Genomic DNA, 27,039 nt, shown 5'->3' with positions numbered 1-27,039 from the left:
CATCTGGTATGACCGTAGCTGATTCTCAAGTAACATATTCCTCTGCACGGAAATATGCTGGTACAATGTCTTCAAGGTGTCCCACATTTCCTTTGCCATATCATTCTCGGAAATATGCTGAACCACATGATCCTTGACCCTATCAAGGATGATGTATTTTGCTTTGGCCATTGCCTCCTCGTATTTCTCATTATCAACCGGGTCAACTGGAATAGCCACTATTCTCAAGGAGAAGGCCTTGATGCGATGTCTATCTAGAATGGACAGGATCCTGGCCTTCTAGACCACAAAGTTGGACATCTTGTCCAGCCTGTCCTGATCCCTCAGTCCATTCATGGCCATCTCTCTGCTCTTCCTTTTGACTCCTTCGAGTCTCTACTTCCCTCTGGAAGTTCTCTCTTCGACTCCTTCTGAGTCGCTACTACCTGTCTGGAAGTTCTCTGCTAGACTCGCTCTGAGTCTCGATTTCCTTCCTGGAAATCCGCCTGCCAATCGTTGAGTCGCACCTCTCCGATCTCCTATGCACCTGCAACACTAACCCGGATTCCTTGGCTAGAAATCCGCCTCGGTAGTGACTTCCTATACTTTGGTTTTGTCTCGTTAGGTACTGTTTTGTCTCGACAACAACAACACCCCACTAGCTTCACTCCTCGCAAACTGCCCACAACTTCCTAAGCCCCAGCAACCGAAGGACTAATCCTCTAGGCTCTGCGCAATCCCGACACTGGCTGAAATGCTTCCCAAGCCAACTGTCTCAACCCTCTTGGTCTCTGCGTGGTCGTTCGTGAGCCTTTTTCTGCCCTCCTTAGCCTCCGCATTGACCTCTCTCTGGCCCAAACTGATGACGCAGTCCCTATGCGTCAACCCTTCTCGGCCGCTTTCTGCTAGGAACAACTTCTGTCACTCGAGACAGCTGTTTCTGCTGCAAATGCTTTGCTTCCGCTGGTGCCTTCAGCTCTCCTATGATCTGCAACCACCCTCTGATACCATGTTGAAATTTCTAAGTATTACCCGTTGGAAATTTTATCTGTATTCTCTGGTTTATTTCTTCTACTTGTTACTTACGAACAAGTTATTTAAACATATAAACATCGAAATAAACACAATACAGTCTCAACCATCTATAGATCAACAGCTGAAAGAAATAGAAAACACACAAGTGACACCGTTATTTTTGGACAACTTGTCCCCGGAAAACCCAACTTGGGAAAACTGGTGCATCAATTCTGAGGGCTATTTTATTATGCAGTCTATCCTTGAGTACAATTGGGTGCCAAATTGGCTCACCCGACAGAGAAAATAATCCGGCAATAATACCTCTCTATTTGGAAGCAGATATTCAAAAAATCTGCCCCACGAAACCCTCTCCAGCAACCTCTTAAGCTCAGCGTCAGCCCGGAACTCTCAGCGTCAGCGCTCTGAGGCACTGCATAGCCTCTACGACCCTCTGCGTTACTCCTGCAGCCTCTGCATGGATGATGCAGGCCCTTCTGGCCTCTACGTTGTCTCTGCTGGGCTCTGTGTGTGCCCTCTGGCTCAGCGTCTGCCTCTCTCTGTTTCTGCGCTGGTCTCTCGACACTATCTCTGCCTCTCTGTCTCGTACTCATTGCCCCTCGCTGCAACTAATCATTGATTCGACTTATCTTAGCAAACCCCGCTCTAGAAAATCGAATGACTGATCACTCTGTTGTATTCTCCAACTGACCCTCAAGCCTTCTCTTATACTTTTCCCGTTGGTCCTTCAACAGTCGAGATTATGTCTCTAATCAACGGCTAAGATTAGATTTGGCTTGATCCATGTCATTTGGAACCTTCTAACCCAATTTTATATTAATACCCATTAATATTTTATTTTTCCTAAGTTTAGACTTAGGAACTCCATTAAAAATAATAATTATTTTAATATCTCCTTAATTGGGTAGAATCTGCCCAAACCATTTCTGGGTCTTGGAGATCTCATGTGCTTTAGCCTCTCCACCAATTTTCATGGCTAGAGCACATCCAATGCTATCCCAAATCAACACAGGGGAGAGGTGGGGTGATCTAGTATTGTAGTTCGAAAGAACTACAAATGGGCAAGATCCTTGAGGAGTCCACCTCTTGGATCAATACCTTGCTATGGGAGCCCATATCAGAGGTAGCAGGATGAACCAGGATCAATTGATGTAGAGGAGTGTCGGAGTGACAGTGGTAGTGGTAGGAGTGCTAGAGATTGAGCTACGCAAAGCAGAGTTGGCAGCAGTTCAGTGGGCACAGTGCAGAGTCAGCAGCAACGCAGAGGTTTCAAAGGGTCAACATAGAGAGTAGCAGCAATCAAAACTCCAGCAATAGATGCATCATGTTGAACACCTGTTTAGTGACTTTGGATGCTTTTCTGTTGCTGATGCAATAGCAACAACAGGTGGGTAAGGTTGCAGTGTTGGCAATGGTAGTGCCAGTGGCAGCACATATGCAAAACTTATGAGGGTTGTAGTATAGATGCAGTGTTGGTAGTGGCAGGGTCAGCAACAGTGCAAATGCAACATTTGTGCAGTAGTTGGTGGGTAGCAATGTCAGACATCAACAACACAAAGGGAGATGTTACAGAGAAGGGTGATGCTTCAGCAGGTTGCATTACTAGAGCACATTCCTCTCTAAGAGGGAGTGTTGATTTTTGGTACCATTGGATGTGCTCTAAGCCTCAAAATTTGCAGGGAGGCTTGGACATATGTATTCCAGAATACCCAGAAATCGTTTAGGGAAATTCCACCCAGAGACAGTTTTATTAAAATAATTAATTATTTTTAATGGATGCCTAAGTCTAAACTTAGGAAATTAAAATAATTAAAGGGTATTAATCAAATTGAGGTTGAAATTTCTAGAAGAAGACGAAGATCGAGCCCAAATGATCTGAACCATTGATTAGAATCTAATCTGGGTCGTTGATTACTCAACTAGAGGATTATAAGGACTTCGATGGGCATTTGGAAAATACATCAGAGAGAGATCAAGATATTGAATTTCTCGAAGAGGGCATCGCAACAGTGGCTAGAGAATCGATCGAGGGGATTTCTTGTAGTGAGGGGCAGGAATAGTTTCTAGAGGGAAGTTTTCTTGGTCTAGAGAGTACAAGGCAGAGAGGGCAGAAAGACGTCCAAAGAGGCTGACGCAGGGTCACACAGAACTACGTTGTGGCAACGCAGAGCTTCAAAGGGAGATCGAAATTCTGTTGAGGAACAATCAGGATCTAGTGCCAAAGCCGAGGTGTGAGACTGGGAGGCCAGAGAGCTGAAGTTTCCAGCCAGTAGAGGATTAGAAGGAGGTGCAACGCAGTCCCAACTACAGTGACTGCTTGGGAGTGACACAGAATTGTGCAGAGGCTCATCTCCAACGCAGATCAATGTCGGTTCTTCCAGTGACAGGGTGAGATCATCTAACTATTTTTTTTGCCCAATTTTTCTCTGTATCGGATATCCAGTTGGGCATCCAATGAATTGTTTTAAAAAAACTACTGCTTAATAATACAAATGCTCAACTGCTGCACCGATTTTCCTACATCGTGTTTTTTGGGGGACATTTGTCCAAAAATAACGGTGTCATGTGTTGTATATTTATTTCTTGCTCACTTTCTTGTTTCCGCATTTAATTTAATTGGTGAAGGCTGCAATGTATTAGTTTCGGTATTTGCTATAGGTTGTAGTAAATAATTTGTTCAGTAATTTAACAAATAGAAGATACTTAATCAGTTGTTGCAGTAGAAATTTGGGGCTTCCAAAATTTTCACATAGTTCACCATGCGCAACCAGCCCCATAGTTGTACTCAATGTTGCATGAAGCGGGGATGAAACGTGGACGTTTTTGGAAGCGGGGACGCGGAAGTGTCATTTTCCAAAAATCTAGGAAGCAAAGTGTCTGCGGAAGCATTTGCTATATATATTTATATTTTTTTGCATTTATACTCAAAACAAAAAGAAGACATGAAAACATGCATATTTTTGCATAAATCAAGATAGATATAGCATCCATTGTACATTAATGATTATCTATTCGAGCATCAACCATTTAGATGCATCAACCATCTAGAATCTAGATTCTTCTCCTCTTGTCTAGACTTTGCCTCTACCTCAATTGTCTAGGGATATTAGTCAGCATTGCCCAATTTTGATCAAACTACCTAATCCAAGACTTAAAATATGGTAGAAAAAGCTTAACATCTTTGATCGATGATTTTGACTTGATTGAAAGGTAATTTTTTGCTAAGGGCGTGACAAAGGAGTTCAACAATTAACACCACCAACACTAAGGTACATATAGGGCTTGGTGCTCTTGATTAAATGCTAATCGCATACCTTCATACTTGATATAATCTAATGAAATGCCACAATCCCATTGATCCTGAATTCCTGAAAACTGTTAAGTCTGCTGAATTTTGAATAGGATATGAAATTCTATTTTCTCCATATGAAGTCCAATGAGGCTGGAACCACTCTCAAACATCCTGAGTCATTTCATGGTAATGTTAAAAATTTAAGTAAAAGGATGAAAATGAAAAATAAAAGAGAATGTCACTTTTACTTTAAGAATTTAACATTACCATGAGGGATGAATGGGGGCTTTATTCCCTTCATTCCTCAACCCTAACCCAAGGTGGACCCACCCCCAACAAGCAAACTCACAAAAAAAATAAATGATTTTTTTAGGCCGTGTGGTGCACTTTTTCGAAGCGTGTATGGAATCGTACGGAAACTGTACGATTCGGCCTCTGAAGCGCTGCGCTTCGTACAACCGAAGTGCCGTTCGAAACGCGTTTCGAAAGGACACTTCCAGAATTTCCAAGAAGCGTCATTGTCAGTCCAAAACACATTTCGGAATTTCGGAACCGCGTTTCGGGAGGCGCTTCCTGGACGCATCCGTACGGATCGCGTTTCGGGGGTTAGATCTGGGGGGGGGGGGACGTTTCCTGCAACATTGGTTGTACCATGCGCTTGGAAGATGACCCATGATCTATATGATGATGTGGCATCACTTACATCATAATTCGAGCCCTTGCAGAGGATTTATAGGCATCTTCGATCTACTTGGAGACCCATGAGGTTACTTTTGTGCCCCTACATCCAATGGGAGCACCACGGGTTTATTATTTGGAGAACAAGGGGCCAACCCTTTGTACACTACTTTTGGGAGTCCTATATCTCATTATGGCACCTATGGACTTCATCAGGGTTCTTAGAAGGCCAAACAACATGTACTATTGATTATTCAACCTCTTGAGAGGCTTATTTCTTTTGTTTATGAGCTAGTTTAGTGGGCTTGTCACCAAAATTTAGTTATTTTGCACATTATTTTATTTTAGGGGCTAATGTAGGCCTAATTAGCTAAATCGAATACATTAGAAGTGTACAAATATAAGTGATGTGAATTCATTTTAGCATCATCACTTGGATTGGATCATATCTACCTGTGAGATTTTCACTATCTTTTGAGTATGAGATTTCTGAGATGAATGGATGAATTTTGATGTTTGGTTAATCTTTTTTGTCATGAAGCTCTATGATTGGCATATCTTGGTGATTGGATATATTCTTCTTACATGTAAGTACTATGTTAATGCTATTTTGATTCTTTATGTTGTTGCATTCATGATATTGGGATTTTTGCTATTCTAGGGTTAATTTGTTGCTTTTCTTAGAACGAAATTGTGGAAATTGAATCTCTAAATAGTGATATATCATGTATGGGCCATGTTTGAATGAATGAATGTTCCTAGAGACATTTTGTCTTGATAAGTCACCAAATATTGTTGAACGAAGTATAAAGACCTTGAAGCTCCTTCCATTAAGCCCTAATGCCCAACGAAGTTGCTTTTTAGGCCTCCTTGACAAGTGGAAATAAATCCAAACTCTTGATCTTCCATGACTCCATCTCTCCCAAAGGATTAGGCACTGGTCCTCCATAGGTGATCACCTTAAAGCATATTTTTTGCACCTTCTCTCTTTCTTTCTAGGCCTAGCCTACATAGGTCACCTAGGGCATCACTTATCTCGCAATCTAGCCATCCAAATACTTCGATTTTCTGTCCACAACTACGCTGGAGTTTGCTCTAGAGGCCCTCCAAATTTGAAGCAAATCTAATGGTGGGATCTCGAGATATTGCAAGCCCTAGCTTGAGGACCGTTTCTTGCCCTAGGTTTCCCTTGGCTAGTGACCTCATTGGGGTTATCGCATTCAAAGGATATTTCTCCTTTCATCCCTTTCTTCCCCCTTCAATTAGGTCAGCACACCCTTGGTTGATAAATTCCATCCCCTTGACCTAATTCTGGGTCCACTTGGTCCCGGGTGGTCCCACAACCTTTTGAAGATAGTTCCACAAATACCACTTGGTATCCAAGTTTCCACAAGGATCTTAGGGTCTAGGAATCTCCTTGATAAGTCATATACTCAAACCCTAGCCCTTGGGATTCTCCCAAGCCCTTCCTAGAGAGCCTTTCATCTTTCTTTCCAAGCAAGCTAGCCATATATTTGAGCCTCTCTTGTGAATAGGTTTCTAGGATCACCTTTCACCCTATCATTGATCCATTCATCTTCGTGATCCTCATTATACCGGGTCTTATCCCATCGGTGAAATTCGTAAAGAGCAGGGAGGCTTAGTTGAGGTGATAGTGGGCTATCGCTCCATGTTTGCCCTTGACCTAGTAGTTGCCCTATAGGATCCCCTTCTAGGACCCATGCTAGTTTGAGCGGTAACAAGTTGCTTAGAGGAGGTTGAGCAAAGAAGACTCTTTATCCATCCTAGTTACTGTTAAACACACATGGTCAGCACAAGAAATATGAAAGATAAATCATTGAGTACATTTTTTATTAACAAGAGATGTACATTTATAATACAATGTTGTGACTCTTGGGTTTCAAATCCCAAGGTCTCTTGGACTGCTTAGTCTTTTCGGCTTCCACACTAACCCTTTAGGATTAGCCGATTAGGTGTCCAACATTTCCCCCCTTAATCCGAAGGGTTATGTATGAGTCCAAGAAGAGAGCTGTAATACAAAATGTGCAAAAAATGCATGGCAGCACTAGGCTGAATGTGCTCTATGAAATGTTGGCATAAAGGGCGGTGGTTTAAGGATAACCACCAACACTGGAACGCTTAGTGCAGTTCCCGGAACTCTTCTAGAACTGGCAAGAAACTGAAGTTTTCTGCTAGAGGAAGTGATCCTATTGTTTTAAAGAGGGAAACCTTCAACCATAAGAGGGAGGTCTCACCCCGCATAAAAGGTAAAACTTCAACCTGAAAAGGGAAGTCTCAACCTGTGATGGTTTAAGGATAACCAACAACTTTGGAATGCTTAATGCAATTCCTGGAACTCTTCCAAAACTGGCAAGAAGTTGGAGTCTTCTGCTAGAGGAAGTGTTCTTAATCTGTGATGGTTTAAGGATGACCAACAACTCTGTAATTCCTGGAACTCTTCCAAAACTGGCAAGAAGCTGGAGTCTTCCGCTAGAGGAAGTGTCCCAGGCTGCCAACTGAAGGCATGTTCAGGGGCATCTTTGTCTCTGGCTACAACTCTGAAACTGATGTGGCAGGTTGTGGCTCAGGCTCGCTTGATGTGACTTTGAAGCTTGTAGATGACCATCATTTCCCCCCCTGTCAGATACAAGGTGAGAAGATGGAGGAAACTCAACTGCAAGACTGTTCAATATTCTGGAACAAGTTCTGATATGTGTTTGGAATATCTTCTTGGCTGTTGATGCCCATTGCCAAGAAGCGATCCATCCAAGATGAATCTTTGTTCTTGCAGGATGTTTGTTTTTGAAGCATCTGTGTGAAGAATGGCTGGTTTTATGACAGTGCTTACATGGATGAAGATCAAAACAGTGATCTTTCAAATGGCCAACTCGGTCACAGTGTTGGCATTTCACGATCTGTTGTTGTTGTTGTTGTTGTGGAAGAGGGGCAGAATCTGGAACAAATGGAGGTGAACTGTCATGAATAAATCCAGCACTCTGAAACTGAATGGGCTTGGAGTAGTCTGGAATATGAAAGGACAAGTCCTTGTCATATCCAAGACCAGTTCTGTGCTTGTTGTGGACAAGTTGTTCCCAAGGTCTGATGATGGGCTTGGGAAGTGCAGACTGAACCTCTGCATCTGCATGTAACTTTGCTACTTTATCTGAATGAACTGTAACATTATTGATTCGCTGTTTATGGGAGTCTGTTTCAATCTTCTGAACAGAAACAGGTTCAGAATGATGACTCCACTGCTGTAATTCTTCCTGCTGTAGCTTTGTTTCCAGCTGCAAAAACTCAATATTTTCTTGTACATTTTTTAAACAGATTTGAATGTTTGCGACAATGGCTTTATCAATCATAATTGTATTGTCCATGGTAGAATGTATTAGAGTATTCAGTAATTCTAATACAACACCCATTCTATCCATTTTGACAATAATATCACTGCAAAAAATTGATTGGTGTACCACTTTGTCTTCAAAAAATCTTCAAGTATGTAGCTTTTCAATATACTTCCATATACCATGCAATTTCATACCATATGACATATTTTTTCCATGAACATATTGTGCGCAAAATTACACAGAAAAAAACATCTTAGCCAACAGACTGTAATGAAGAAGTAGTTGGGAAGCAGAGAACTTGGTTACACGATGAGATGGATACAACATATCTCTTCAAAAATCCAAATAAGTATATGACAACCCAACCATTAGCAGAGGTCTATGCAGCTAGACTTGAATTTCAAACCCCTTCAAATAGTGTACAGGAATGGAATTGGCAGCCAAATGCTTCAAGAAAGATGGTCTACTAATAATTATCACCAAAAAGTACTTTCTGTCACTAACCCTTCACAGTACGCATGCAACAATATATGGGCAGACCCTTTTACAATACTGCTGGATATTCCAATGATTTAACTCCATTGTTCTCTGCTCATCACTCCAATACATGGATAGTTATTAACATTGCACAACTGGTAAACTTCAATTCAGGAACAGGGATCCGCTTCAACTCGTTTAAAGGCAACGCAGCATGCATAATGCTGAACTTGTGTTCGCCATCAAATACCAGGGCTGATGCTCAACTTATTACAATTTAAGTTTAGTACATACAGTGAACTTGGCCGTGAAATCGTCATACACATTTCCACCTGTAAAGTCTCCAAGTGCAAGCCTGAGCTTCATGCTGAACCACCTGAATCTGAACTTATACTTCGATATGAAGCTAGAACTTGCACAAACCAGAGATCATCATTAGGAAATCACAACAGAATGAAACACAGCACAACAGGGTATCAAAACGCAAAAGCGTGGACCTGGACTCTGCAACAAAAAGTTGAAACAACTGCACAGGGATATTTGTTAAATTCCCTTGAAAAAGCTATCTTGCTTTTGATCTAACATGATTTCGTCTCTTTATATGAATGTGCACAGTTTTATGCTAATCTATCACGTTATCACAATTACTGAAATCTGATAGATTTGATCATCTTTGGCCGCCTCTTTGCAAGAGACTGGTTTCTTGAAGTCATCTTAGAATGCTCGGATAGGTCCGCTTTGAATGGTGGCTGGGTAGTCAACTAGGCAGTGTGTCAAAATTCAAGTCAGCTATGCAGCTCAAGGACAATTACCCAGCGAACGGATAGCACACACAACAAGAGTATATCAGCAATACCTCTCCAGAATGGGCTCACTCATAAGTTATCAGTCCAGCGCTGGTTTTTGTTTAATGATTTCCCTCTGGAACCTGCGTACACAGTTATGGGGGTACAATGACTGCACCCAACAACCATAGAAGCCACGACCTTCACAGTGACCAATGTCCTCTACAAGACATGAGTCGTGCTCCTCTCTGCCAACAGAACGTTCCAGGAACAGTTCCTTGTGAAGTACAGACAGTTCAATGCTCAGAGCTTTTAATGGTCCCAACGCACAGCAGAAACTCGCCCCTCGGTATCCGAAACTCGTTCCAGTTATAAGGTGGTTTGCTTAGCAGCTAAGACGAGCATATTTGTTTCCCCTTTCACCAGGAAACTTATCCAATTGAGGCAACACGACCAGCATTTCCACGAGAGACTCGTTCACAGGTGTAATATCGCTCCGCTGCCGCTAGACTAGTTGTTCTTCATAGCCAATACAGTATGGCATAGGTATACTCCATATCACCTGCTCATCGTCCAAAATATTGTCTAAAAAATCATAAATTGTATGCACAACTTCCTAAAATTTCGATATGAAGGCCAGATAAAACATTGAATCACTCAACAAAATAGATTCAATCACGCACAATGCGTATCACTTGATGGTAAAGTTTTTTTTGAGTGCTGCGAGAAGACATGTACACAGGAGAGAGAATGAAAAGGTTTACAAAGACACTCGTCCTCTGATTTCTAGTTCCACAGTTAATTCGAGGCACAAGATTTTCTAGCAGAATAATATCATCCCATGAATAATATCTACATTCATCATAATCTAGTCAACAAGAATAAAAACGAAGGAGCGTTACGTCAATAAAGACTGTCAAAATTCCAGGAGTGCAGGTCACGGAGTAGCACGCAGGATAGTGTGTTACATAGAATAATGCAGAGCATCAAACCACTGTAATTTCAGGAGCAAGGATATAACTGATTTGAGCGCACAGTCACCACAGTGAGCGTTGAGAAGTCAAATAATCAAGAGAGGCGTTAGAACAGTTAGCGCAGAGCGACCAGCGGAACCGATGGGAGAGCGACAGGCTGAGCGTTAGACTGAGAATGGCAGAATATATAAAACGCATAGCTGACAAGCGCAGAGATATAGAGATGTCAGTCAGGAGTAGCGCGTTAGCAACAGAAACGTACACAGTGACAGAGATATTGAAGACCACATCAGCGCTATTCAAGGCAGCTCAGACACAGGATTATGGGCAGAGGTGCAGGACTGACATGCACATAACAGGCCACAGAAAAACAAGCGGCTCTGATACCATGTTAAACACACATGGTCAGCACAAGAAATATGAAAGATAAATCATTGAGTACATTTTTTATTAACAAGAGATGTACATTTATAATACAATGTTGTGACTCTTGGGTTTCAGATCCCAAGGTCTCTTGGACTGCTTAGTCTTTTCGGCTTCCACACTAACCCTTTAGGATTAGGTGTCCAACAGTTACAGCCTTGGAATGTTCTTCATCTTATTTTTGCTTATTTTGGATTTGATTTGATGTTTTTCTCTATTTTAAATGAGAGGAAATGCTGATTGTTTTTGTTTGAGGATTCTATTATCTCCATTATTTAAACTTATGATATGTTATGCTATTTGTTCAAAAAATGTTTATGTTAGTTTTTTTTTGACATAGAATATATGTTGTCTTGCGAGGAAATCTTTGGTTGTGACCCCATGATCTTATGCACATAATTTGCAACAATGAGGTAGACATCTCCTTTTAGGTGAAGGAAAAACTATATCGATATTATGTACAAATTTCCTCTAGAATGCACCTATCCTCTGCATGATTTGTCTCTCCAACATGCTGCTTCTAATCATCAGTTTTGATTCTGCACAAGATCTACTGGAAAAGGTCACCCTGTTTCATCCATAGAAAGAAAGAACGATAATATTGATCTCCACATATCCAATGTGGATGATTATTCAGAGTGTTATGCACAACTCTAGACAATCCTTGTGAATTTTCTGAATTTGAGTTAGAATTTTTTTGCTAAATTGCATCAATACCAGTACAACATCTTGAGAGATTCTAAGTGACTGAAGTATCTCAAACATCAAGTGTTTGGGGTAGTATTCTAAATTGTACAGTTAAACATGAAAATCATGATTAATTGTATTAAATGTTAGGGCAACATTGGGCTATAGGGTGTGGCCTTTCATAATGATTTGGTCATCACAAACTTTGGTGGCATCGATAATTTATAAGGTGTCCATGTTTATCAAATCCTTTGATGGGACATATCCTGCAGACACTTCATCACTGAACAAATCCACTGTAATAGGAGACAAGGTACGATCATAGGAACTTAGATTTAAGATCATTTATGTCCTTGACTTTCGTTGTTTGTTACTTAAGTCAACTCTGAGTAAGAGAGGGAAGTTGAAAATCCACTATACCGTTGATACTAACACGTCATATTAAGCATTATGGAAAATGTCTCTGAGTTATGGTAAATGTTGCATGTGAAAATTGTATGATATAACTATTGGTTCCATGTTTTTGGTTCTACTGTTTTTTTCTATGCTTTTAACTATGAATTTCTGTGTTATTGTTCTTTTCAAATGCTTAAATTGAGGATTTTTGTATGGTACATGAATTGGTTTTGTGGTTCTACTGATAATTTTTAAGCTTTCAAATAAATTAATCTTTTCTCCTATTTTTTTCCTTTTTCCTTTTGGTTTTGGTAATGTGACTTCTCAGATTGAGCTGGCTGTTGTGGATGCAGCGTTCATACAGCAGCGCTAAATGGGAATATAGAAGTCTTAGAAGTGTTGCTTAATTTTGGGATTAGCCCAATAATAGCGGACAATGGGGGTAGCCAACCAATTCACGAAGCAGCAATTGGTGGACACATTTTGTGTATGGAACTCCTTCAGAGATCTGGGGCAGATATCAATGCTAGAGATGGTTGTGGTTGCACACCCTTACATCATGCAGCTAAAAGAGGACACATTGATTCAGTTTCATGGTTAATACAGGTTCATTCATGCATCAAGTTTGGAAATTGTGGTGCTACACAATGTTTTATCTGCTCTTACAGTTTCTATTCAAAAGATATTAATTACATTTTCAAGTAATTGCAGGGTGTAAATGTGTTGGAGAAAGATTAATTAGGAAGGTTCATATCATTTATGCAATTACATATTTGGCTTACATGCATATCATCATGCAAAGGAAGATATTATGTGATTTTTGAATTGTGAATATGTACAGCAGTGTTCCATGGGGATGCGTCCCCCAGGTTGGGGGACGCGCTTCCTCGCTCCCCCACGCTCCTGGGATGGGGAAACTCCTGGGGAAATGTTTACCCATGTCCCCTTTTTGGGGAAACTCTGGGGGGACTACTTTTTGGTGACGAAAAACATCCCCTTGCATCCCCGCAATTTTTTTTGCTAATAACAATTAAAAACATAAAAAATTAAAACGTCCCCTCAATTTTTTTTTCTAGTAACAATTAAAAACATAAAACATTACAAATTTTAATAAAATAAAAACTAAACGACAAATTAAAACTTTAAAACATAATCATTCACATTTCTTATTAACCCTATGATTTTACCTTGTTGCCCGACATTTTCCTTCTATTGTCACTCAACGTTTTACTTTGCCGCCAGAGATTTTCTTGTTGTCGTCGCTTGACATTTTCCATTTGAAATTTGTTGTGATTCAAATTTACCATCGACCAGGGGCCTGGGACTTTGGAACTGCAATTTTCATTTTTTGACTTGGAGCTGCCGGATTGGCGCTGCGATTTTCATTTTGTGACTTGGAGCTACCTTATTGGAGCTATGATTTTCTTTTTGTGATTTGGAGCCATTGGATTGGAGTTATGATTTATTATTTAGTACTTTTTGAGAAATTTAATAGTATTTCACTTCTTTCTATGTTTACTTTTAGTTTAGTATTCTATGGCAATTTTAGACTTCAACATAATGTCATTGTCATATGATGAATTTACTTTCGATGTGCATTGTGTAATTTCAACTGTCAAATGATTAATTTAATTTAGATATACCTTGCATAATATTAATGCCCATTGCCAAATGATGAATTTAGATGGAACATTTCATATGTCAAATGATGGATTCAATTTAGTAATTTACTTTTAGATTTACAATTTTACATTGATGATTGGGTGGAAATTTCTGAATCTAACACATTAGAAATCCCTACTGCATTATTTGGTTTATTATCTCCTACTTGTTCATTCCATTAACAAGTTATTTATTAATATAAATATCGAAATAAACACAAATGCAACCTTCACATATATACAGAGCAACAACTGAAATAACTGAGACAAACACCCAAGGGACACCGTTATTTTTGGATAATCGTCCTTGGAAAAACCCAATGCGGGAAAACCAGTGTAGCAGATATGAGGGTTTTATTATTATGTAGTTTTTGAATACAACTAGAGTGCCAGAAATGACTCACCCTTCAGAGAATCTCCTTGGCAGAAGTACCTCTCCTCGGAGATAGATATTCCGGTTGATCAACATCCGGATGATTGATCCCACAACAACTTAGACAGTTCCTTTGCTGGACAGTGAAAGTTGCTCCAAGCTTCTCTCTGAAACTGCGTCACCCTCCGGGGACTGCATCACCCTCTACGGCTCTGCGTCTGCCCCTCAGCTCCCAGTCTCCACCACGAAAATTCCTCAGCGTTGCCTCTTCAGCCCAGCGTCAGCTCTGCTAGTCTCTGCGCAACCTCTGCTGCTTTTGCCTCAGCCTCTTGGCCCTTTGCGTCACCTGCGCTGGCCTCCTCAGCCTTTGCGTCACCTGCGCTGGCCTCCTCAGCCTTTGCGTCAGCCTTCCAAGGCTCTGCACTGTCTCTCTGACACTCTCTCTGCCTCTTTGAGATGTATTCTCGGCCTTCTGCCGAACTGTCCCTCGCTGCAACAGATCACTAACTCGATTTCTCAGCAAACCCTGCCCTAGAAAATCGAATTCTTGATCAACTTGGTGTGTCTCCAACTAACCCTCAAGCCTCCTCTTATACTTTTCCTGTTGACGGTTCAACGACTGAGATTAAGTGCCTAATCAACGGCTAAGATTAGATCTGGATTGATCCTTGTCTCTTAGAACTTTCTCACCCATTCTATATTAATGCACATTAACATTTTAATTTTCCTTAGTTTAGACTTAGGGTCTCATTAAAAATATTAATTATTTTAATATCTCTTCATTTGGGTGGAATTTCTCCAAACGATTTCTGGGTCTTGGAGATCTCATGTGCCTTAGCCTCTCCACCATTTTTCATGGCTAGAGCACATCTGATGCTACCAAAAATCAACACTCCCTCTTAGCGAGGAATATGCTCTAGTAATGCCTCACCATAGAAGCATCACACTGATCTTCCTCATCGGTCCGCTATGCTGATGTTTGGCCTGCTGCCCCACATCCATTGCACTGTTGCTTCCTGTACTGCTGCCCATGACACTGCCACTGCCACTGCTACATCTATAGTGCAGCTCCCTCCCAAAATGCTACCCATGCCGCCCCTAGCACTGCCACTGCTAATTGCTGTACTGCAACTCAGTTATCGAGAAGTAGGTAACTGACTTCTCCCAAATACTGACATCCCAGTCAGTCTAGAAGCTTCGTGATGCTAAAGTTGCCTCTGCTGCCATCCTGTGCTCCCTCTACTGCCAATGCACTGCTGCATACACCTCTGTGCTTCTCACACTGCTGCAATCTCCACTGCGCTGCTACAAACTTCTGCACTCTAGCCTTGCCTTGCTGATCCATCACACTTTGGTCCACCCAAAATCTGTTATCATGCTACTGTCATTAAGGGTTCTCGTAGCCGGATGTGATCCAAGAGTTTGAGCACCTCAAGGATCCTGCCTGTAGCATGTAGTCCTCCTGACTACAACTCGATGTCACCCCACCTCTTCTCTAGAGGTGCATGAGCACTCATGGCACAATCGTCATCAGTTTCGACCTCTTTCTCCGCCTTAGTTGGAGCTGCTTTTGAATCAAAAGCCTCTCCCTTGTTTTTATTCCTGGGACACTGGGATGCATAATGTCCCAGCTTCCCACAATGGAAGCACTTACCCTTGGAGATGTCCTTCTTCTTCCTCTTCCCTTGCTATCCCGCAGATGCTAGAGTCGCATCCTCCTCCTCCGCTTTCTTGATTTGAGCTTCCTTCCCACTACTCCCCGCCTTGGTCATCCTATTGATCTCTTCCTGTCGAAGAGTTGCCCACATCTCCTCCCAACAAGGAAGAGTAGCCCTGCCCAAAATACTTTGGACAAATGTCTCCCACTCCTCAGAGACTGCATTCAGGGCAGTCCTAACCATAAACTCTAGATCCGGTGTAGACCCTATGGAAGTAAGCTGGTTGCGAATCTCCTGCAACCTGAGAAGGAATGGATCTATCTGCTCTCCCTTCTGCATTTGATATGACCGCAGCTGATTCTCCAATAGCATCTTCTGCTGCACGAAAGAGCCCTAGTATAAGGTGGTCAGGGTGTCCCACATCTCCTTTGCTGTGTTCTTCTCAACAATATGTGGTATGACATGATCTTTGACCCTATCTAGGATCATGGACTTCGCCCTTGCCATTGCATCCTCATACTTCTCGTTCTCAGCTGGGTCAACTGGGATAGCCACAATTTTCAAGGCAAAGTCCTTGATGCGATGTCGATCCAGGACTGCCAGGATCCTGGCCTTCCAGATGACAAAGTTGGAAGCCTTGTCCAACCCGTCCTGATCCCTCTGTCTGTTCACTGCCATTTTAGCTACTCTTCTGGACTCCCTCTAAGTCTCGACTCCCCTCCTGGAAATCTACCTCTAAATCTTGATTTCCCTCTTGGAAATCCTCTGGCCAGCTGTCGAACCACTCCTCTCCAATCCTCCTTGCAACTGCAACTCGGATCTGGATTCCTTGGCTAGAAATCCGTTGAGGTAGTGACTCCGTCTACCTTGGTCTCGCCTCCTTAGACACTGTTCTGCTTTGACAAAAACAACGTCCCACCAGCTCCTCAAATCACGATTTGCCCACAGCTCCTCAAATCACGATCTGCCCACAGCTCCCCAAGCTCCAGCAACCAAAGATACTGAGCCTTTCAGGCTCTGCGCAATCCCGACAAAGGCTGAATCTGCTCCTCTTGGCCACAACGTCGATCCTTCCTGGCTGAGAAAGATGATCGGGCATTGCGTAGGTCTGATCTGCCCCTCTCTGCCTCTGCGTTGACCCTCCCCCTGGCTCGAAATGATGACGCAGACTCTGCATCGTTTCCTCTCTTGTTGCTTCTTCTTTGGAACAATGTTGTCTCTCGGAACAACTGCTACTGCTGCAAATTTCAGATTTTTGCTGGTTCCTTCAGTCCTCCTTTGATTTACAACCCTCTGATACCATGTGGCAATTTTTGAACCTAACACATTAGAAATCCCTACTGCATTATTTGGTTTATTATCTCCTACTTGTTCATTCCATTAAAAAGTTATTTATTAATATAAATACCGAAATAAACACAAATGAAACCTTCACACATATACAAATCAACAAATGAAATAATTGAGACAAACACCCAAGGGACACCGCTATTTTTGGACAAACATCCCTGGAAAAACCAAATGCGGGAAAATTGGTGCAGCAGATATGAGGGTTTTATTATTATGCAGTTTCTAAATACAACTAGGGTGCCAGAAATGGCTCACCCTTCAGAGAATTTCCTTGGCAGAAGTACTTCTCCTCGGAGACAGATATTTTAGTTGATCAGCAATCGGATGATTGATCCCATAGACTTAGACAGTTCCTTAGCTGGACAACGAAAGTTGCTCCAAGTTTCTCTCTGGAATTGCGTCACCCTCCAGGAGCTTCGTCACCTTCTACGACTCAGCGTCTGCCTCTCAGCTCCCAGTCTGCCCCACGAAAATTCCTTAGCGCTGCCTCTTCAGCCGAGCGTCAACTCTGCTAGCTTTTGCGTCAGCCTCTTGGCCCCCTGCGTCACTTGCGTTGGCCTCCTTAGCCTCTGCGTCAGTCCTGGCTGCCTTTGCGTCAGTCTTCCAAGGCTTTGCGCTGTCTTTTATTGCAATATTGTTGGGATTTTATTTTTTATTTTTATATATTAAATTTTTAAATATTTTATAAATTTTACGACTTTGAGGTCCCCCCGTTTCCCCAAAATTTGCTTATATACACCCCACTTGTGTATATCCCCGCTCCTGCGTTTCCCTGTCCCGGAAACTTGGTGGAACATTGATGTACACACTATTACGCAAAATATAGAATTGGAGATATCAGTCTAGTGTGATCATATTGTTGTAAAGTGTAACTAGGTTAGGTCTTCATAATGACATGTGTAATTGTGATTTTATGTAATTGATGAAAAGAAGAACAATAAAATTATTATTGTAATGCTTGTCTCACGGGCTTCATGAGCAAGGAAATTTATTTTTAGTGATGGCTCCCATTGTGAGCCTTTAGGATTTGTCATCTAGTCATAACAGTCAATTTGAGTCTATGTCATGTATGAAGGACCCTTCTTTGGCATGTTACATTTTGTATGAGTCATTAGATAAGTATAAATAGCCCTCCAAGACAAGCACAAGTATCTCCCTTCAAGTCGTCTTCTAAAGGAATAATACTATCACTTCTAAGGACACGTCAGCTCATCTTCTTGTCAAGTTGGCATATTATCATGGCAAACAACTATAAATAGGTCACCCGGCTTAATTTCAGAGCAGAGATTTTCAGTTGAGTTATGAAATTAGTAAGTGGTGCGAATGTCAGCGAAAGGAAGCCTCCTAGCCTGTGTGAAGAAAGGAAGAAGAGCGAAGTTTTCTTGGGTATCCTTTGGATCTGTTTTGGGTCTGTTTTAGGACAGACGTGCGAAGAAGGAAGAGGACGTTACAAAAAGAACCAATAGGAATTACAGTGCTCTTAGGTAGCCCAATTGGAAGTAAGGCAAGTTTAAGAGGAAGTGGAAGCAAGCTAGAAGAAGTCCTTATGCAAAAGTGAAGGTCTAATTCAAGGAGGCCGAAACTAGTGAAGGTCTAAAGCAGAAGGTAGCCGACGTTGAAGAGAAGCTGAGAAAAAGGAAGGAGCAAAAGGTTGACTAACGTTGACTAAGGATCTCATCAAGGGAACTTGTGTCTTGGTCTTGGAGTGGCAAATAGGTCAAGGGTCTTGATCTTGGTATTCATCAATTGGAAGCTCTATAAGAAGAAGCATTTGTTCGGGTTTTCCTCTCAAGTGGGAGAGGTTTTGGCCCTAGCTGATAGCGTATATTTTGTGTCTCTTGTCTCTTTATGGTTTATGCCAGTGATGATAATATCGCCAAGATATCAGTGATTTTCGGAAATATCACGAAATTTTCGGCGAGCCGAAATATCGTCGAGAAAATATCGCGATATTTCCTCTCTTGAAAATATTGCGATATTTTCGAGAAATTGCCGATATCTCGGCAAAAAAATCACACGACGATAGGAAATATTGTCGGGCAGGCTAGGTTGTGGTTAGAAAAGGGAAATTTCTCTTTTTGTTTCCTCATTTTGGTTTCTGAGTGTTGGAGAGGGAAGGTGAAGAGCTTTGTGGTGGTTGTCAAGGAGGGATTGAGGATCAAACAACCATTATCACCACCAACTAAGAATTTTTTGTGGACCAAAGATTGAAGGACAATGAGACAAACTTCATTTTTCCATTAACATGTATTGTTATGAAACCAGCTCACAAAAAGATAGAAAAGAGAGATCCACGCCTTATAATTCAGCCTCTTCGAGGGGGCAACCTCCTTTACATTACATAAATGAACAATTCTTGGATGATACAAATGACAAAACCTCCTTTCTATATATAGGAGTCTAAGGAGTCACAATATAATCCAGCCGACCTAACAATAATAATATAAAGCCACAAAAATAACAATAGAGGGATTCTATGGGGCACAGAAATAACAATATGGGGGTAATAGGGCACAACAATATAAATAAGGGTATAACTACAATAGTAATGGGGTAATCACTAGTATTATAGGGATCCAACAGGGGCACAACAATATAAATAAGGGTATAACTACAATAGTAATGGGGTAATCACTAGTATTATAGGGACCCAACATGCCCCTCTCCTTCAAAAAAGTGTTGTCCTCAACGCTTGAGCAGTTCTGGATACTTCTGCATAAAATTCTCATCCTCCCATGTGGAATCTTCAGCGGATAAGTTCTTCCACTTGATAAGATACTCTGAAATTGATCGATTTCGTAGCTGTCGAGTTCTTGTTTCTGTGACTGCTTCCGGTTCCAATATAATTTTTCCTTCCTCGTCAAGTTCTGGCAATATTGTTTGAACTGGGAGCTTGTCGCCTATAACCTTCTTTAAACATGAAACATGGAAAACTGGGTGCAATCGAGAAGCTGCAGGAAGCTCCAATTTGTATGCCATAGTACCAATCTTTTCCAACACCTTGTACGGACCATAATACTTTGGTGATAATTTATTATCCTTCTTAGCTTGCTTTAGGGACATTTGCTTATATGGTTGTAGCCGTAGGAATACCCAATCACCTACATCAAAACTTCTTTCACTGCGATGTTGATCTGCCTGTTGTTTCATTCTATTTTGTGCCAACACGAGGTTATCCTTTAAGAGTTGGAGGACTTGTTGTTGATGTTCGATGTGATGTTCCACTGCCTGAACCTTAGAATTTTCTCTTAAATATGATGTGATTGATGGTGGTTGATACCCATAAAGTGCCATAAATGGGGTCATTTTTGTTGCTGTATGGAAGGAAGTGTTATACCACCATTCAGCCAGAGGCAACCATTTGACCCATTGTGTCTGTTTATCAGATACAAAGCAACGAAGATATCCTTCCAAACATTTGTTTACTATCTCAGTTTGCCCATCAGATTGAGGATGATAAGATGAGCTATGAGCTAACTGAGTACCAAGACAAGAAAATAATTCTGTCCAAAAATTTCCAGTGAAAATGGGATCTCTGTCACTTACAATAATCTTTGGGTTTCCATGTAGCTTTTGAACTGTTTCCATAAATGCAGTAGAAACTGTACTGGCTTTAAATGGATGTGATAATGCACAAAAGTGTGCATACTTGGTAAGTCTGTCAACTACCACCATGATGACACTCTTTCCCTCAGACTTGGGTAAACCTGTGATAAAATCCATTGAAACCTCCTCCCAACGTTGGCTTGGAATGGATAAAGGTTGTAATAGACCCGGTGTCTTAATTGTTTCAACTTTATTTTGTTGGCAAACCAAACATTCCGCCACAAACTTTTGAATATCTGATTTAAGGCCATCCCAAAAAAATTCCTTCTTAACCCTGTGGTAAGTTTTTAAAAATCCTGAGTGCCCTCCTAAGGGAGAAGTGTGCAATTCCATAAGAATCTTTTGTTTTAGCTGGGAATTCTTACAGAGGTATAAGCGATCTTTGTACCATAACGAATCATTTTGCCAGCTAAATGTATCAGAAGTACTGGAATCTTGTTGTAGCTTTCGAATAAGTGCCCACACTTCTTCGTCATTCTTCCATTCCTCCTTTGCTTCGTTTATCCAATCTGGTTGGATAATAGAAATGGCACACAACAATGCTTCCATATCCTCATCCTTTCTTGAGAGTGCATCTGCCACCACATTTTGCTTCCCTTTTTTGTAGATGATTTCAAAGTCATAACCCAACATCTTTGTGACCCACTTTTGTTGCTCTTCAGAGGATAATCTTTGTTCTAAAAAGTATTTAAGGCTATCATGATCCGTTTTTACCTTGAAGTGTCTTCCCATTAGGTAGGGTCGCCATTTCTTAAGTGCATGGAGTATTGCCAACATTTCCTTCTCATAAATAGCTTTGCTTAAAAACTTTCCCTTGATTGGACGACTTTCAAAAGCAATGGGTCTTTCATCTTGCATTAGAACAACACCAATTCCATTTCCTGAAGCATCACATTCCACAATAAAGGTTTTTGTGAAGTCCGGTGTAGCTAAGACCGGTGCTTGGCACATTGCCTCTTTAAGATGTTTAAAGGCCTTTGTTGCTTCCGGAGTCCATGAAAATGAATCTTTCTTCAATAATGTTGTTAGAGGTGCTGCTATTCTCCCATAATTCTTAACAAACTTGCGATAATACCCTGTCAACCCAAGAAATCCTCGCAGATGCTTTATGGATGTGGGGATTTTCCATTCCTTAATGGCTTTAATTTTGCTAGGGTCTACCTTAACTCCTTCATGAGATACAATATGACCCAAATATTCCACCTCCTGGACTCCAAAGAAACATTTGGATCTTTTTGCATATAATTGTTTCTCCTCCAATAGTTGTAGCACCTTGTCAACATGTTCAACATGATCCTTCCAAGACTTGCTGTAGATTAGTATATCATCAAAAAATACTAACACAAATTTTCTAAGGAATGGTTTGAAAATTGAATTCATCAAACCTTGAAATGTTGAAGGTGCATTGGTAAGGCCAAAAGGCATGACCAAAAATTCATAATGACCCTCATGAGTTCTAAATGCCGTTTTCGGAATGTCTTCAATCTTCATTCTGATTTGATGATATCCCGAACGAAGATCCAACTTGGTGAAGTAAATTGATCCATGCAATTCATCCAGTAATTCATCAATGACAGGAATGGGGAACTTATCTTTAATAGTGAGCTTGTTGAGCTCCCTATAATCTGGACACATGCGCCATGATCCATCCTTCTTGTGCACCAATACTACTGGAGCTGAGAAAGAACTTTGACTCGGTTGAATTATACCAGCCTCTAGCATTTCTGCAACCATACGTTCAATTTCACTTTTTTGGACATATGGATATCTGTACGGCCTGATGTTTGGAGGAACACTTCCTGGAATCAGATGAATAGCATGATCATGATCACGCATAGGTGGGAGACCTTTGGGAGTCTCAAATACCTTGGAATGATTGTCCAGGACTTTTTGGAGATCTGGAGAAATAGATGATTCCAATGTGGAAACATCTAGCGAACATAATTGTGCAATTACACCTCTTTGCTCCTTTTTTAGAAGCTTTGTCATGCCATTAGAGCTGATTATCTTTCCTGGTTTCCCTGCAATACCCCTTAATTCAACTTCCTTTCCTTCCACAGAAAATTTCATGAAAAGTTTTTGAAAATTAAAAGCTATTGTACCCAAGGATTGTAGCCATTGGACTCCTAGTACAACATCAGCACCTCCCATTGGAATGGAAAGCATTGGGCTAGTCAATACATATTCTCCCATGGATAGCTTGATATTATGGCACTTTCCAGAACAATTTATTGTTCCTCCATTTGCAATCATCACTTGACACTCTGGTGCTGGATATAGGAAGCAATTCAATTCTTTTGCTACCCTACAATGAATAAAATTGTGGGTGCTTCCTGAATCAATCAACACTATTACCTTTTTCTTCTTGATTTGTCCTTCTATCTTGATGGTTTGAGGAGTGGTAATTCCCGCCAATGCATTACAAGATATGGTCGGATTTATTTGTTCTTCATCTAGGCTTTGTTCCTGGAATATATCCTTTTCTTTTGACCTTTCTTGCTCCTTTTCTTCTTCCTCTTCACAATCTATGTAGAATAATTTCTTCTCAGCACACTTATGACCTTTTGTGTATTTGCTATCACAATTGTAACAAAGCCCTTTTGCTCTTTTTTCTTCCAATTGTTGTGGTGTCAACCTTGTAGGTTGTGGAAGACTATGGGCAACAACACTTCCGTCTTTATAGTTGTGAATGGTATGCTTCCTAGTTGCCATAATTTTGCTTTCCATTTTTCTTGCTAACCTGAATGCCTTCTCTAATGAATCAGGTTCCCAAAGGCGCACATCATGTTGGATATTATCCTTTAAAGACCCTATGAACACATCAATCCTATGCTCCTCTGGAATATCTTTTACCCTTATGTTCAATTTTTGGAACTCCTCAATGTGCTCCATTATTGAACCCTTTTGTTTGAGACTTATCAATTGGCTAAAAAAAGTGTTGCTTTTTGTATCCTCATAATGTGCTATCAATTCTTCCGTAAAAATTGCCCAAGTGATAAATTGTTTACGAGAACAAAGCCATTGATACCATACAAACTGATTTGGTTCCAAATATAAAGTTGCCATACGTACCTTTTGTGTGTTTTGCACATTATTGAGATCGAAGAATTGCTCCATCTGTAATATCCATGTGGCGGGATCCTTGCCATCAAACTTCCTCATATCGATTTTTGGAACATGGTGAGTCTTCGATCCAACATTAGCGTCTATGGTATCATGATTAACATTTCTTTTGTTCTCATCATGAGTTTCCTTTACTACCTTTTCACCATTAGTGACCCTTTCTTGTAGCAACTTCTTCAATTCTTCCATATCTGTCTTCAAATCTGTCTTCGAATCATCCATCTTAGCTTCCATGCCCTTTATCTTAGATTCCACTCCACTTATCTTAGCTTCTGTTAGCTTTTGTGAGCGTGACATTTGTTGCACTTGTTCTTGTAATTTTGATATATCATGTAGCATTTCTTCTTCTTCTTCATGAGTCATGCTAGAGCTTTCAGGTTCCTTACTAGGTGTTTGCATTTTCTTTCCTCGGGGCATCAGTTACCGATAATAATGCTTTACTATGCCCTTTGAATTCCGTTAAACCAAGCTTACACAAAAATTTAAAAAAAAACTACACACCTTTTTTCACTTTATAGAAGCCTGATATTGAATCTGATGTATCTCTGTAATTTCGGATCATCCAGTTCTGAAATTGCTACCTGCAGTAGCCTTCTGTGTCCTCTTTCCAATGCCACAAGTCTGAGCCAAATTGGATTCTCCAAGGAAGAGTTATGTGAAATCTCCCACAGTGACTTGCTTTTAGACTGGTTCAGTAGAGCGAACTTGTACGACGTACCACGAGTCACTGTTTCAACCTTTGAATCTGAAACACACATACATGAAACTACAGTCCGTCCTCTTTCTGTACCTTTTTACGAAATTTCAATCCGATCCTCAGAGAGAGAGTTATGATGATTTTCCCCAGGTCACCTGTTTTGAATGTAATTCAGGAATCTGCAAAAAGGCTAACTTCCTCAGATCATATCTCCGAAAATATCGTGCGAAAAGCTCTGAAATTTGGACCCAAGGTTCAACGCCAATTCTTCTCAAATGGGTTTTTTTTGCGACTTCTGAAACGTCACAGAAAAAAAATTATAGCGAAAATTCCACGATGACTTGTTTGGAGCAGCGAAGCCCTAGAATCCAAAGCTCTGATACCAAATGTTATGAAACCAGCTCACAAAAAGATAGAAAAGAGAGATCCACGCCTTATAATTCAGCCTCTTCGAGGGGGCAACCTCCTTTACATTACATAAATGAACAATTCTTGGATGATACAAATGACAAAACGTCCTTTCTATATATAGGAGTCTAAGGAGTCACAATATAATCCAGCCGACCTAACAATAATAATATAAAGCCACAAAAATAACAATAGAGGGATTCTATGGGGCACAGAAATAACAATATGGGGGTAATAGGGCACAACAATATAAATAAGGGTATAACTACAATAGTAATGGGGTAATCACTAGTATTATAGGGATCCAACAGGGGCACAACAATATAAATAAGGGTATAACTACAATAGTAATGGGGTAATCACTAGTATTATAGGGACCCAACATGTATGTTCTTAAAAGCCCCCGTGTTAATGATTTTTTCATAGATTTAGGGTTATGCTTGCTTGCCTCTTTGCCTACCAACGTTTTGCTTCTTCTTCTTTTTTCCTTTTGCTATGATTTTCATGCCCATGAGCCAATGCAAGGGTTTTCCCCATATTTGGACAACAAACTCCATTTCTTTTTTTAACTTTCTTATGCACCCTCTTATTGCCATTTTTCATCGAATTCACATTGCAAATAATGTAGCAAAAAAATTATTTTTTAAAATGAAGTGGTTATTAATTATTATTTTTTGTGTATGGGTGTTTAAACTTTAATCATTAATGCCAATTTTTTGTTTTTTTGGTGCCCTAGTTTTGATTTAGCTCACTACAAATATGCCAAAAGCCTTAGACCCATTTTGGGAGTATGGGGAGCTTGATGGTGGGACAAATCGGGCATATCTATCATGCAAATTGTGTGGGACTAGGATGAAAGGAGGGGTTACGCGATTGAAATACCATTTGGCTAGACTCCCTGGACATGATGTTGGGCTTTGTACAGTTTCTAGTGCGGAGCTTATACAAAAAGCTCTTGAAGCAATTGATGAAAAAGACAGAAAGAAGGAAGAGGCAGAAAGAAAGAAGGTTGAACATGCAGGTAGATCTTTCAGGATATCTTCTTCTGATTTTGAGGCTAAGGGTAGTGGGAGGGGCTCCACAGCGTCACCTACTACTGCTAGTGCTAATGTTACTGGGAGTGCGAGGTCATCATTTTTTGTTCCACGAACAGGACATGGAGCACAACCTTCCATAAAATCAATTGTTAAAAAAAGGGAGAAGTAAGAAGCAAATAGAGTTATGGGAGGTGTCTTTTCTAGATCGGCTTACCTCTCAGCATCACCAAAAGCAATCCATTTTGACAGCCAATGTGATGCTATTGTTGTTGTGGGCCTAGGGTACAAAAGTGCTACATATGAGGAGTTGTGGGTGCCAATCCTTCAAGCAGAAAAGCAGGACATCAACTCTAGATTGGCGGAGTTGAAACAGACATGGGAAGTGTCTAGATGCACAGTGATGTCTGATGGTTGGATAGATATGAAGGGTAGTACCCTTCTAAATTTCTTGGTACATTGCTGTTAAAATTGGCAACTAGGGCCAAACTCCATGTGGGTCATCTTATTTATGGCAGCTGATATTTTTCTTGGATCCCTCTCATCAAGAGGTGTAGGATTGATCTAAAGATCATCTGATTCCGATAAGTATTCATGGAGATATGAATTTATTTGTTTTATGGGACAATTCATCAAGGTCGGCCAACAACCAAATAACCCTCACGTGTGCTCAACGTTTTAGTATAAAAGGAGGTGACTTGATAGTCATTTGATCACACACTTCACTCTTGATTTCTCTCCACTTGTTTTGGGTTTTAGTGGAAGAGAAGTCTAAGAGGAGAAATCCCTAAAAGTAGGTCTAGAAGGAGACCCTATTCGTAGTAAAAGAAGGATGCCCTAGCCGCAGGTCTTGTGAAGGTTTGGTCGCAGTTCAAAGGGATGTCTAGCACGGTGAAGGAGGCCTAACAGCTGTCCCTAAACACAGTCTTATCATACCCTAGATGCCCTAATCTATACGTTGTTTGAGATAGCCCTTAGACGCTGGAAAAGAGATACCCTAACTGCAGTAAAGAGGCTCCCTAACTCATTGTCTAAAGGATGCCCTAACCAGCAAAG

The 27,039-nt window shown here is 40.8% G+C and overlaps 1 protein-coding gene across 7 annotated transcripts in view; it reads left to right on the top strand.

Moving 5' to 3' along the window:
* LOC149183493 (uncharacterized) overlaps window positions 1-27,039 on the top strand; it is a 467,968-nt gene that overhangs the window by 135,681 nt on the left and 305,248 nt on the right. For all 7 annotated transcript variants that reach the window (XM_089417147.1, XM_089417150.1, XM_089417148.1 and 4 more), the window contains one exon: window positions 12,427-12,679. In XM_089417147.1, the coding sequence (XP_089273273.1) occupies window positions 12,427-12,679 (253 nt within the window). The remainder of the gene's footprint in view (window positions 1-12,426; window positions 12,680-27,039) is intronic.

Source organism: Pinus tabuliformis, chromosome 3_2, assembly GCF_031772625.1.
Source record: "Pinus tabuliformis cultivar Carrire ecotype Pingquan chromosome 3_2, CPIR1, whole genome shotgun sequence".
Classification (NCBI taxonomy): domain Eukaryota; kingdom Viridiplantae; phylum Streptophyta; class Pinopsida; order Pinales; family Pinaceae; genus Pinus; species Pinus tabuliformis.
The sequence above is the reverse complement of the archived record's forward strand: the minus strand, read 5'-3'. Positions and strand labels throughout refer to the sequence as shown.